The sequence below is a fragment of the Oryx dammah genome, unplaced genomic scaffold (genome assembly GCF_014754425.2).
Source record: "Oryx dammah isolate SB20612 unplaced genomic scaffold, SCBI_Odam_1.1 HiC_scaffold_22, whole genome shotgun sequence".
Classification (NCBI taxonomy): Eukaryota; Metazoa; Chordata; class Mammalia; order Artiodactyla; family Bovidae; genus Oryx; species Oryx dammah.
In genome coordinates this window covers 4,177,117-4,191,379 of record NW_024070206.1, presented here as the reverse complement: position 1 = coordinate 4,191,379, position 14,263 = coordinate 4,177,117, and the positions used below count along the sequence as shown (strand labels likewise).

General features: G+C 42.9%; 1 protein-coding gene across 2 annotated transcripts in view; it reads left to right on the top strand.

Annotated features, from left to right (window-relative positions):
* MALT1 (MALT1 paracaspase) overlaps nt 1–13,913 on the top strand; it is a 64,222-nt gene extending 50,309 nt beyond the window's left edge. For both annotated transcript variants that reach the window (XM_040264299.1, XM_040264298.1), the window contains 8 exons: nt 1,200–1,377; nt 2,024–2,098; nt 2,744–2,871; nt 7,426–7,575; nt 7,924–8,081; nt 9,247–9,372; nt 11,047–12,952; nt 13,185–13,913. In XM_040264299.1, coding sequence (XP_040120233.1) covers nt 1,200–1,377; nt 2,024–2,098; nt 2,744–2,871; nt 7,426–7,575; nt 7,924–8,081; nt 9,247–9,372; nt 11,047–11,487 — 1,256 coding nt within the window. In that variant the 3' untranslated portion in view covers nt 11,488–12,952; nt 13,185–13,913. The remainder of the gene's footprint in view (nt 1–1,199; nt 1,378–2,023; nt 2,099–2,743; nt 2,872–7,425; nt 7,576–7,923; nt 8,082–9,246; nt 9,373–11,046; nt 12,953–13,184) is intronic.
* The last annotated feature ends 350 nt before the right edge of the window (nt 13,914–14,263 follow it).

Sequence of the window (14,263 nt, the reverse complement as noted above, 5' to 3'; positions counted from 1 at the left end):
ATAAGGACGCCCACACTGAGTTTTTTAAGAACAAAAACAAACTTTTTTTCCAAGAAAGTGTTTAGAGTTGCTTGGTGTGGTTTTTTATAGTACCATTTCTCAGTAAAGAAATAATAACTCATCTGTGAACACTAAAACTAACACAGATTTTAGATTAATTCAAACTACAGAAAGTAAATGATATTTATACCTGCATAACAGAAAGAAATAGCAATCCATGAAATGAGATTTCTCTTCTCTGCCTAGAAAAAGCCACATGGGTATTTTTCTAACCCCCCTAATATTATAAGGAAATGCTGTGGAATCTCTTACACCTGCCATGGCAGTGGCTGTTCCCCTGAATTGTGTTTATTCCTTCATCGGTTAAACACCCACTAAACCCCTGCTGTGTGCCAGGAACACACAGATAAAAGTGAGCCTGCCCCTGGCCGGAGAAGCCCTGGTTTCAGAGACCACAGATGAGTCACAGGAGTCTTCAGCCTTGTTTGTTTTGAAACATCCTGAGGTGAAATTGCACTCCGCGTTATACCATTGGTTACAGATGTGTCGTTTTCACGAATTAAAATACACTTCAGAGGAGCATCTTTTTTAACATTTCTTACGTATGGTTGAATTATCATATGGTAATTACTGCTGTACAGCAAAGTGACTCAGTTATGCATATATACATGTGTGTGTGTGCTTTCTTTTTCATATTCTTTTCCATTATGGTTTATCACAGGTTACTGAATATAGTTCTCTGTGCTGTCAGTAGGACCTTGCTGTTTTTCCATCCTGTATATGCCAGTTTGTATCTGTTAATCGCAGATTCCCAGTCCAGCCCCTCACACACCCAGCCCCTCACACACCCAGCCCCTTGGCCCCCAGTCTAGTTTCTGCGTCCACGTTTCTGTTTCATAGGCAGGTTCATTTATGCCACATTTTAGATTCAACATACAAGTGATAGCATCTGGTATTTCTCTTTCTGACTTGCTTCTCTAGTTGCACAGGATAGCATCCTGATGTTGGTTTAAAATTCAGTACTTAAACGAAGACTGTTGCCAAAATAATTATCAAGGCAAATTCAGTTAACACTAGAATGTGTTTATAGTTGCATCTCTCTTAAATAAGTATGCATTCATGTCAAGAAAGTAAGTCGTGGTTTTGTTTTAAAGACTGCTACCTGCTCAGATTGCCGTTTCTCCTTTCTTGCTTTTCAGGGCTGTTGTATTACGCAGGACATGGATATGAGAACTTCGGGAACAGCTTTATGGTCCCTGTGGATGCTCCAAATCCATATAGGTCTGAAAACTGTCTGTGTGTACAGAATATATTGAAACTGATGCAAGAAAAGGAAACCGGACTCAACGTGTTCCTGCTGGACATGTGCAGGAAAAGGTAGACTCCAGTCTCCACACGGAGACCTGTTGATGGCAGTTAAACGTCAGCCTCGACAAGCTAAATCTGATGGCAAACCCAGGAAGCCTTCGAACACTTAGAGTTGCTGAATTTTAGATTGTAGAGTGAGACTGATTAAGAAGAAAACTAGAGAAGAGATTTTCTCTGTGTGTTTTCAACTTCCTGCCTGCTCTAGAATAGAAGTGATGAGCAAAAGGGCATGGGTGCTAACTCATAGTAGAAGAGATACAGCCCCTCAGACTGCCTTTAGAACATCTACAATCCCTACAGCTATTCCTCCAGGAATTAGCAGAATCAAAACTCAAAAGAGTGGGGCCCCTTAGCATCTTTTTGCTTGCTCAGCTTTTACCAATCAAAATCCAATGCCCGAGCTCAAATGTAACTCCAGTTTTAAAAGCTAACAAGAAAAAAGGGGTGATTCTCTGCTCAGTTGTTGGGGAGTCCTGGATTAAATTTGGTAAATACATAGGTAACTAGATGATTGAAAGTGATAGGTTCAGAGTTCCTTTATTTGTTACAGAATAGTATATTTTTTCACTGTATTATTATTTGTGCTCTTTTAAGAATGCCATTTTAACTTTTTGGTATTTGTATCTGTCCTTTTCGTCCTCTGCCTTTTAAATAGAAATGACTATGACGATACCATCCCAATCCTGGACGCCCTGAGAGTCACTGCGAATATCGTCTTTGGATACGCCACGTGAGCCTTCAATGTTGGGGATTGCGTCATTCTTTGATGACTTTTTTTTTTAATACAGCAGGGTTTCTGTGTGTGTGTGTGTTACTGTCCTGGCTCTTCGATGCTGCACAGGCCCTTCCCTAGTGGTGGCAAGTGGGGGCTACTCTAGTTGCGGTGCGTGGGCTTCCCATGGCAGTGCCTTCTTGTTGCAGAGCCCGGGCTCAGGAGTTGCGGCTCGGGGCTCGAGAGCGCAGGCTCAGGACTTGGGGCGCACATGCTTAGTTGCTCCGCAGCATGTGGGGTCTTCCCAGATCAAGGATCAAACCCATGTCTCCTGGCTTGGCAAGTGAATTGTTTACCACTGAACCATCAGGGAAGCCCAATGACTTCTTTTTGATTGTAGATTAGAAGCCTAGAAATATCCATAGCCATCTAGGCATAAATTTGCCTCAATGTTCTTAATACAAAATTTTAAATAATTGACCTCAGCACTTTAGAGCTTGGCATCTTTTTTCTAAGCCCCAGAGCACTTAATTCTTGCTTAAAGGTCAATTCTTTAATTAAGATGCCCTGTGAGAGGCAGGATAGTACATGAGACTCATTAGTTTTTATAGGAGCCTCATGGGGCAAGTGTTTGCTTTTTTTTTTTAATGTCTTTCTTTTCAGGTGTCAAGGAGCAGAAGCTTTTGAAATACAGCATTCTGGGTTGGCAAATGGAATCTTCATGAAGTTTTTAAAGGATAGGTTATTAGAAGAAAAGAAAATTACTGTGTTACTGGATGAAGTTGCAGAAGGTAAAATAAAAACTAAAGAGAACGCTACTTATGGTTCTCTGAGTATTTTAATCCTACGGTCATTATGTGGGTTTGGAATTAGTATCTATTTCATAGAACAATGATATAGTTTATATAATGTTTATAAGACTCTGCTTTCCTTATTGGCTTAGCTATATGTATTAGCATAGCATTACTTTGATCTGCAAGGCTGAGCCCAGACATGATTGTGAAATAAATGAAGTTTAATCCTCAAAACTCTTTACCTTGTTTCAACACTTAATGCCTGATGCCACCCAGTCTGCTTATTTGGAAAAAGGAGAAAAAAAGTTGTCCAATGAGCATGTTCTTTCAGGGTCAAACAGATGAGACTCTGTGGACATCTCGAGGCCCTGTGGGAAAAGGCTGGGTTCTTTTTTTTCCCTTTGGCGAATGTGGGAATTTGAAGCCCTGCTTGAAGGACGGGACCCTGCAGTCTGCCGCCCCGCGGGCCCACCGTCCCTGCTGCTCTCTGCCTTGCCGCCTGGCAGTGCTGTGCTCACGTCGCTCCCCAAGAAGCACCTGTTAGAGCAGCAGATTGACACGTCTCTTTTTAACACCGTTAGTCGCTCAGCCGTGTCCAACTCTTTGCTACCCCGTGGGCTGTAGCCCTCCAGGCTCCTCTGTCCGTGGAGTTCTCCAGGAAGGAATACTAGAGTGGGTTGCCATCCCCTTCTCCAGGGATGTTCCTGACCCAGGGATCGAGCCCAGGTCTCCCGCATTGCAGGCAAACTCTTTACCATCTGAGCCACCAGGGAAGCTCTTAAGTCATATTAAAAAGAAGGCAGTTATTTTGCAAACTGGCTCCCTAGAAAATGGAGCTTCGTGGATTTTCCAGAGATGGCATCTGAATGTTTCACGACCTGCTCATTAGTCACATTCATTTATTTTCATGTTTTTATCAGTGTAGATCCCTTAGCTGGATCATTTGACTTCATTGCTTTCCCCTTTAATTTAGACGGCCAGGGCCCTGACCCTCCTTCTTCAACCAAAGAAGTTCTGCTTTTATCTGTTTTACATATTGTGTGGGCTTCTATTTAAAGTTCTCATCTGAAGACAAAGTTCCGGTGCCTAAAGAAAAAGTCTTTGGAGTGTCAGTTATGTTCAAAGTGAGATCTGTGAACATGCTCCCAAGACTCTAAAATGTTTTATTCTAATTTTAATCTATCCTATCTTAAAACTTAATAAAAAGCACCAGTTCACCCACCTGTTGTTCCGTCAATAAATGGCATCCCAGTATATTTGAACTTCTGGATTATATTTTTATTTATATTTTATTATACATTTGAACTTTGAACTCTTCAGGATAATTTCTTCTGAATACTTTTACGTTTTCAAAGATCATAGGCCAAACAGTTGAGGAGAAAAACCACCTTTCCAGTTTCAATTGTGTGCCAGTGAAACAAAAGGGTAAATAAATTGGTTGCTGTTATAAGGTTCCTGCTATCAATCTGTGACACCAGATTTTGGGTTTTGTACTTGAAACAGCATTATTATGTTGCTTGAAACTGCAAGATAAATTCTTTCCTATGTAGTTCTGGCAATATGGCATTTAAGGTACCTGAATGCCATCTTGCTCTATAAAACTCCACAATCTGCTAGAAAAAAATATTTATTCAATTAGTGATGTACTTTTTAATAAGTCCCTTGGAACATACTTCTGACGGTTTTTATTATGAGTTAGATGTTCCGCATGAATCTCAGACTTTGACAGTGACCTACATTCGATTATATGTTCCCTCTATCTCTTTCCTTACTCCCCTTTCATGGGGTTCAGTTCAGTTCAGTCGCTCAGTCATGTCCAGCTCTTTGCGACCCCATAGACTGCAGCACGCCAGGCCTCCCTGTCCATCACCAACTCCTACAGTTTACTGAAACTCATGTCCATTGAGTCAGTGATGCCATCCAACCATCTCATCCTCTGCCGTCCCCTTCTCCTCCCGCCTTCAAGCTTTCCCAGCATCGGGATCTTTTCAAGTGAGTCAGTTCTTCCCATCAGGTGGCCAAAGTATTGGAGTTTCAGCTTCAACATCAGTCCTTCCAATGAACACTAAGGACTGATCTCCTTTAGAATGGACTGGTTGGATCTCCTTGCAGAGACTCTTGAGAAGACTCTCAAGAGTCTTCTCCAACACCACAGTTCAAAAGCATCAATTCTTCAGTGCTCAGCTTTCTTCACAGTCCAGCTCTCACATCCATACATGACTCCTAGAAAAACCGTTGCCTTGACTAAGATGGACCTTTGTTGGCAAAGTAACGTCTCTGCTTTTTAATATGCTGTCTAAGTTGGTCATAACTTTTCTTCCAAGGGGCAGGTGTCTTTTAATTTCATGGCTGCAGTCACCATCTGCAGTGATTTTGGAGCCCAAGAAAGTAAGGTCTGTCACTGTTTCCACTGGTTCCCCATCTATTTCCCATGAAGTGATGGGACCAGATGCCATGATCTTAGTTTTCTGAATGTTGAGCTTTAAGCCAACTTTTTCACTCCTCTTTCACTTTCATCAAGAGGCTTTTAGCTCCTCTTCACTTTCTGCCATAAGGGTGGTGTCATCTGCATATCTGAGGTTATTGATATTTCTCTTGACAGTCTTGATTCCAGCTTGTTCTTCATCCAGCCCAGCGTTTCTCATGATGTACTCTGTGTATAAGTTAAATAAGCAGGGTGACAATATACAGCCTTGACATACTCCTTTTCCTATTTGGAACCAGTCTGTTATTCCATGTCCCGTTCTAACTGTTGCTTCCTGACCTGCATACAGATTTCTCAATAGTCAGGTCAGGTGGTCTGGTATTCCCAGTCTCTTTAAGAATTTTCCACAGTTTGTCGTGATCCACACAGTCAAAGGCTTTGGCATAGTCAGTAAAGCAGAACCAGATGTTTTTCTGGAACTCTCTCACTTTTTTGATAATCCAGCAGATGTTGGCAATTTGATCTCTGGTTCCTCTGCCTTTTCTAAAACCAGCTTGAACATCAGGAAGTTCATGATTCACGTACTGTTGAAGCCTGGCTTGGAGAATTTTGAGCATTACTTTACTAGTATGTGCATCCTTCTAAATCTTATCATTCCCTTGATTTGCTTCTAACATAGTTTTAATTGAGTTTATATATGTCTGCAAAAAGTAGGAATATTTTAATTTGTGTGCTTAGTTCAGTTGTGTCCAATTCTTTGTGATCCCATGGACTGGGGTCCGCCAGGCTCCTCTGTCCACGGGGATTCTCCAGGCAAGAATACTAGAATGGGTTGCCATGCCCTCCTCCAGGGGGTCTTCTCAAACCAGGGATTGAATCCAAGTCTCCCACATTGCAAGCAGATTCTTTACCATCTGAACAACCAGGGAAGCCCTTATTTTAATATAGTTGTTTTGTAACTTTCCTCTCTCTCTCTGACCTTACTGTTATTCGTGAAAGACAAACATTTGGAATCTCTGAGTAAAAGGGATCAAATCTTAGAGTTTTATGTCTGTTTTCCCAGATAAGAAACTACTTTCCAAGACCAGATGTTATTAATTTATTTTTATTAATAATATTTACAGAAATAGGATGAATTTCGGAGAGGGCAATGGCAACCCACTCCAGTACTCTTGCCTGGAGAATCCCATGGATAGAGGAGCCTGGTGGGCTGCGGTCCATAGGGTCGCTAAGAGTCGGACACGACTGAGCGATTTCACTTTCACTTTTCAGTTTTATGCATTGGAGAAGGAAATGGCAACCCACTCCAGTGTTCTTGCCTGGAGAATCCCAGGGATGGGGGAGTCTGTTGGGTGCCGTGTATGGGGTCACACAGGGTCTGATGTGACTTAGCAGGATGAATTTATTTAATGTATTCATGCAAAAGAATGTAATATGGTTTTATAAATTTAAATTGAGATTTGTCAGTATTCATGTCTTAAATTATGTTGCATGAAAATAATGTATTAGAAAAGCATGTGTATAACATTTTTAGTAAGTTCAAAACCTAAAACATTGACATATACTATTTACCAATACTTATATGAGTTAAAAATTATAATATGTGTAAGAATATACCCAGTACTTTGGTTACTTTGAGTTGGGGAGACAGTAATGGTGTTTTAACATTGTTTGTTTTAACATGTTATTTCTTTTCTAAAAAAGAAATCTGAGATAAAGACACCATGATATTTTAACTTTCTCTTAGCTGTGTAGTCATTTGTTTACTAACTGAACGTATTTCTCCACAGAGTACACATAAAATTATCATGACTGCTCTTACAGTAAAGTAATATACTTTCACTTCTTTGTGAACGTCAAGGCTTAACATATTAGGGACTCATCAATAGAATTATAGAAGATAAAAGCTAGAAAGGGGCCTTTAGAAGTGAGCTGGTCCAGTATTTTTATCTGTTTGCTCACACCATATCCTTAGCACTTGGAACCATGCCTGGCACACAGTAGGTGCTTGGTAGGTGTCTGGAGTGAATAAGTGATGTTGAGAATATAACCTGGTTTGTAGGAGGGTTCTTGGCCAAAATGAAAGGATGTGGTCTTAAACATAATATTCACATCTTATCTTTTAGATATGGGTAAATGTCACCTTACCAAAGGCAAGCAGGCTCTAGAGATTCGAAGTAGCTTATCTGAGAAGAGAGCCCTCACTGACCCAATCCAGGGAGCAGCACATTCCGCAGAGTCTCTGGTGCGAAACCTCCAGTGGGCCAAGGCGCACGGTACCGTGAGATCTTCTTATGCTCTCTCTCTGATATATGTTCATGTAAAACCATGAAGTCGTCTTTCACTCTGAATTCACAGCTTTCCTCCAGACTTTGCTATGAATATGTTTTAGCCTAGTGAGTGGGATCTTAGTTCCCTAACCAGGGATTGAACCCAGGTGCTCAGCAGTGAAAGCAGAGTCCAAACCACTGGGCCTCCAGGGAATTCCCTGCAACATTTTTAAGCAACAGAAATAGCTCTAATAGTATTTTGCCCCATAAAGAATATTTGTTTGCTGCTTATCATCAGAAAACTCACCAAAAATTCTTTAGTTATTTATATAAGTTTTTATTATTCTTTTTCAGAGCTTCCAGAAAGTATGTGTCTTAAATTTCAGTGTGGTGTTCAGATTCAATTAGGATTTGCAGCCGAGTTTTCCAACGTCATGATAATCTATACGAGTATAGTCCACAAACCACCCGATATATTAATGTGCGATGCCTATGTTACTGACTTTCCACTTGTAAGTCTCTACTTTTTTCTTTTATTTAAACTATAATGGTATAGCCTCACTAAAGACTAAATTTTTGAAAACTTAAAAGTTTATGATTAAATATAAAGAAAGTATGTATACATATATTACATATATAAAAATATTTGTACTTAATAATACTCATAATATTTAAAAACTAATCGCCAAAATACCTTAAATATGTTAAATTTAGGAGTGTCTTAAGTTCACCCAGGAAATAAGCCTTTAATTTATCTTACCCTAAATAGTATTTCACATATGAAGGAATAAAATGTGCTACACATAATGTCCAGAATTAATCTCTTCTTAAAAACTTGCCCCCAAATAGTTACTACAACAGCGGGAGTCGTATTTGTCAAACTATAGTAGTGTATTGGAATAGAAACCTAGCTCTTTCCAAACACTTAGATATGATATTCATTTTGTTTTGGCCTAAAGGAGCCACCAGACAAAATCCCTTTTCCTGCACCGTTGCGGTAAATTGAGCCGTAAGCACGGAGTAAGGCACCCACCCCAGAACGTCTCCCTCACTTCTGATCAGGGCTTCCTGAAGGGCGGTGCTCAGTGTGAGAGCCTGCGGCCTGCACTGACCCCAGAACTAGACGGATCCATCCTGTATCCCTGGCAGCCCAGGCCCAGGATGGGGCCCCAGACGCTGGGCCGGCCGAGCCTTAAGGCTGCTCTCGAGTCACAGCACAGATTGCTTGCTCTTGACAGCAGTTGGCTGCAAAAGAAGAAAAAGGAGGGGAGAGGAAGCTGCCTTTGGCACGTCCATTTATTCTGTTAAATATACAAGTCACCTGCACCCTCCCCACAGTGATGACTAAGGAGGGAGGGAGTCCAGGAGCCAAACGCTCATGGGGCCCAAACTTAAAGGAAACTTGAGGACGCTTCTTCAAAGTGCTTGCAGAAACAGTTTGAAAGGAACTATCCTTCCAGAGCTAACTTCTTAAGTGTATCGGTGAGGAATTTAGGGTTCCGTTTATTATTATGATGATTCTAGAATGTTATCTCCGTTGTTTCTTTAGCCCTGGGTAGGCTTCACCTCCTCAGATCACAGGTCATTGGAGAGCAGCACCTGTTAAGATGTTTCATGGTCACAGGTGATGGTGTGACTTTCATGGATTGCATTAATAACGTTTTCTGGTTTTCACAGGATCTAGATATTGATCCCAAAGATGCAAATAAAGGGACCCCTGAAGAGACCGGCAGCTATTTAGTATCAAAGGAGCTTCCCAAGCACTGCCTGTACACTAGACTCAGCTCACTGCAGAAATTAAAGGTTACTACTTTTCCTATTTATAACTGGGCTTCCCTGGCGGCTCAGACAGTAAAGAATCCACCTGCAATGCAGAAGACCTAGGTTCAGTCCCTGAGTGGGGAAGATGCCCTGGAGGAGGGCATGGCAACCCGCTCCAGTGTTCTTGCCTGGAGAATCCCATGCACAGAGGAGTCTGGCGGGCTCCAGTCCACAGGGCCGCAGAGAGCGACTGAGCAGAGGAAGACTTTCTGAAAGTGACAGTGCATTTGTGCCTGTGAACCGTGTATTGGGCCAGAGATGTGCTGCTTCATTGCACATTGAAGCGGAGAGAACGGCTTTACAGCGAGTCTCATCAGTGACCTTTTTCGCATTTTGTATTCTGTCCTTAATAATGGCCCGAGGATTTGTATGTGAGAATGCATATCATTACCCTCCATGTTATTAAAAAGTTAGAGACACAGAGCATAGTCTACTTGTAAATACCTTAGCATTTTCAAATAAGCATTTCCTAGCTCAATGACTTTCTGCAAAACATAACAAATTAGAATGGGAGTTTATTTTTATCTTTTTTCATTTTTCGTTGACCTTACACATGAGCAACTACATGATTTTCGTCGTCTATAGGGTTGAGCTTTGCAATAGAACCATATTCTTGCCAGACTTGAGTTTTATTTAGAGCTACATGACCCTGGGAGGCCTTAGCCAAACCTTGGGGCGTGAAGTGAGTACTACTGACAGTCACACCAGGACGGCAGTCATAAACCTGCCCCGCCCTGTTCACGGCTAGTCAGCCGACACTCATCTTGTGTCTCTGAACTTCTGTCCATTCTCCAATTCAGGTATATGTCTCCACTTGTGGTTGTGGGTTATTACTTCATAGTATTTTAAAAACAGCTAAATTTTTCACCTTGATGTGAAGCTGATTTTGGAGGGGGGTGCAGGCTGGGTCTTCGTGGCCGCACGTGGGTGTTGCGCTAGTTGTGGGGGATCTTGGTGGCCACACGTGGGCGTTGCGCTAGTCGCGGGGAGCAAGGCTGCTCCTGGTTGCATTGCTCAGGCTTCTCACTAGGCCGGCATCTCTTGACGCAGAGCACAGGCTCTAGGCGCACAGGCTTCAGAAGTTGGACTCACAGCTTCAGTGACTGCCGCCCGCGGGCTTGTTGGTTGCGGCCCACAGGCTCGAGAGCGTGGGCTCAGTAGTTGTGGGCACAGGCTTGTGTGCTGCTCAGCATGTGGGATCGTCCCTAACCAGGGATCGAACCAGCATCCGCTGCACAGGCAGGCAGGCGCCCGTCCACTGCACCACCAGGGAAGTCCCATAAAGCCGATTATTGTTTCGTTAAAAGATCATTCCCCGTCTCCAGTAATAGGGAAAGACAGTTTTCTAAGCCCCACTGCTTGAAAAACTATATCTTCACTCTTCATCAGGAATGTAATACAAGATCTCTGTGATTCTGTCTATACTAATTCAGTATATGGAATGAGGAAAGTGGAAGCTGGTTCTAGCTAGCCTTTCTTGGTATAAGGCAAACATAAAGGCTACCTTGAGGGTCTGGAACCTGGGAAAGGAGAGAGAGACTGGCTTTTTTTGGCTGCTGTTTGGCTTTGTCTGGATGTGTGTGTGAATGGTATTCTAAGCCTGATACACTCTCCTGGTTGATGAAAATGACAAACGTCATCTCTTCTCCTTCGCAGGAACATCTGGTCTTCACCGTCTGTCTGTCGTATCAGTACTCAGGACTGGAAGATACCGTAGAGGAAAAGCAGGAGGTGAATGTGGGAAAGCCTCTCATTGCTAAACTCGACATCCATCGGGGCTCAGGGAGGAAGACGTGCTTCCAGACGTGCGTCATGTGTAACGGCCCTTACCCCAGCTCTGCCGCCAGCTCCGCGGGGGCGGCCCGCTACCACCCACCTCAGGACTCCTTCTCCGGCGCTTACCACTCCCACCTCAGTAACTCGAGCAGCGTGATGCCATCAGATGGCTGTCGCTGCAGCCGGACTGCGGACGCCTTCGTTTCAAGCCATCACACCCACCGTTACTCGCGTCAGTTTGGCAGAAGCAACGTGCCAGTAGAGACGACTGATGAAATACCGTTCACTTTCTCTGATGGGCTTAGAATTTCTGAAAAGTGACTTCTTTGTTGTCGAAAGTTCTCATAATTAATAGATGTCTCATCAAACAGTACTTACATAACGTGAGATATTAGGGGAAAGCAAATAGACACACATGTAGCAAGAGAAAATTAGGTAACAGGCATTTCATGGCAAACTCAGAACTTGGAGATGTTGGAATTATTTAACTACAGACCTCTTAAGATTTTGTGGATGGGTTAATTTCTTCTGTAAGTATGAAGTATGGACTTGTATATGTTTGTGTACATAACAGTGTTTTCATCTTGACCACTCTGAAGTAAGAACAGTGGGAACGGCATTACTATAGAATAAGTCATTGTATTTCTAGAAACAGGAAAAGAACCTTGGTGATGATCAGGCGTCACCTAATTTTTGTCAGTGGGAGAAACACACTGAGGCATCTTCTGTAAGTTGGAGCTGAGACCTCCAGGTTTCTACTGCAGTGTGTATTCCACTACACATTGCCTTCCTGACAGCTTCTGAGACAGGTATGATTTCTGTAGATAGATTCAAAGACATGTAAATAAGAATGTCTGTGTATAATCTAGAAGCACATGAACTTTAGTTTGTGATTATAGGACTTGGCTATGAATACTAGTTACTTTTGTGTATAAATCTTTGTAGAACGGGCTGAAATGTCTTATTTCTTAATTCGTAAGGTCACGAAAGCACATGAGAAGTAATAAAATGTTTTCCTATGGTAAAGCTTTAGGCAGCAGGATAATATTGCTACTGGATAATCTTGGTAGCTGTTTACCTGAATCTTACAAACCCTGGACATGACTTCCTTGATAACATGTATTTTCTAATTGAATTTTACTGGCCTTAGGAGATAATCACCTTTGGTTCTGCAAAAAGCAAGTTTAAAAAGCAGCTGGCAGTATTAAGAAACGGTTGAATTAGTAATTTTAAGACATCCCCAAAGAAAATCGCAGGCCTAGATGTCTTCACTGCTGTATTCTATAGACATTTAAAGAAAGAGCACCAATCCTTTGTAAATTTCTTCCAAAAGTAGAAGAGGAGAGAACACTCTGCGACCCCATGGACGGCAGCACGCCAGGCCTCCCTGTCCTTCACCATCTCCCAGAGCTTGCTCAAACTCATGTCCATTGAGTCAGTGATGCCATCCAACCAGCTTATCCTCTGTAGTCCCCTTCTCCTCCTGCCCTCAATCTTTCCCAGCATCAGGGTCCTTTCCAATGAGTCGGCTCTTTTTCCATCAGGTGGCCAGCATATTGGAACTTCAGCATCAGCATCAGTCCTTCCAAAGAATGTTCAAAGTTGATTTCCTTTAGGATTGACTGGTTTGATCTCCTTGCTGTCCAAGGGACTCTCAAGAGTCTTCTCCAGCATGTCAGTTCAAAAGCATACCGTAATACAGAATCAAAGATATCACAGGAAAACTGTAGAGCAATAGCTATTATGACTGTAAACACAAAAAATCATCCAAACCCTAGCAAACTGAGTCTGCTGCTGCTGCTAAGTCGCTTCAGTCATGTCCGACTCTGTGCGACCCCATAGATGGCAGCCCGCCAGGCTCCACCATCCCTGGGATTCTCCAGGCAAGAACACTGGAGTGGGTTCCCATTTCCTTCTCTAATGCATGAAAGTGAAGTCACTGAGTCGTCTCCAACTCTCAGTGACCCCATAGACTGCAGCCTACCAGGCTCCTCCGTCCATGGGATTTTCCAGGCAAGAGTCTAGCAACATATAAAAAGGGTCATACACCATGAGCAAGTGAGATTTATCCCAGGAATGCAAGATTGGTTTAACAAGTCATATATAAATTATCTTGTTATTCGCCACAGTAATAATCTACAGTGTCACTGTGAATACTAAATTAGCAAATACAGAGCCATTGCTCCTAAGGGGAGTGTGTGTGTTTTACATATATACATATCTCAAATCCTGGAGAAGGAAATGGCAACCCAATCTCAAACAGACTATAACCTTAACTCCTAAAAACAGTTTATCCTGGTAGATCTGTTTTGCTGTATTAAAAAAAATGATTAAGGGACTTGGCTGAGGCCCCCTGGCTAACGGGCCAGCATCAGGACCCAGACCCGTCGGGCAGGCCTCAGAGGCAGAGCTCACCCTGCGCTGCCTGCATCCTCTGGCCATGTCTGCAGGGGAGCTGAAACAAGCCAGGACGTGGCCTCCTTTCTCCTCAGCTGAGAACATGCATGTCAGGGAGATCAACTCATCAACCGGTCTGCACACGTCCATGAATGGTCATCGAAGGGCTGCAAGTATTGACTTGGGGATTATAAACAAACTATAAATACGTAAATTGGCAAATTCACACAGAATTGTGAGTGAGGACCCTGTTCATAAAGAGAAAAGTTACCATTAACATTATTTTGCTTAACTTTTTATCGTGTATTGGGGTATAGCTGATTAACAATGAATTAAAACTGGATTTTACACTTTGGGGTCACCTGACCTTGTTGTGGTCCCAGAAAATGACCTTGTTTCGGGGCACGCAGCGGCATTCCCACCGGGAAGATGAAGTGTGCCTTTTGGAGACGGCCAGGTGAGCCCTCCCTGGAAGCACGCCTGTGGGGACAGGTGAAGAGACTGTAAGCATGTTAAGAACCAGGGGAGACTCTGATGGAGACACTGATGAATCCAGGATCCAGGCTGAACTGGCCCAGACAGCCATCTCATTAACCAGCGTTGCCAGCGAGCTGGACACTTCAAGCCCAGAGTCCCGTCAGCAGCCGCGTCTGCTGCCAGCACCCGCTCTGACGGGGGGTCTTTAGCAGTCGGAGCCCCG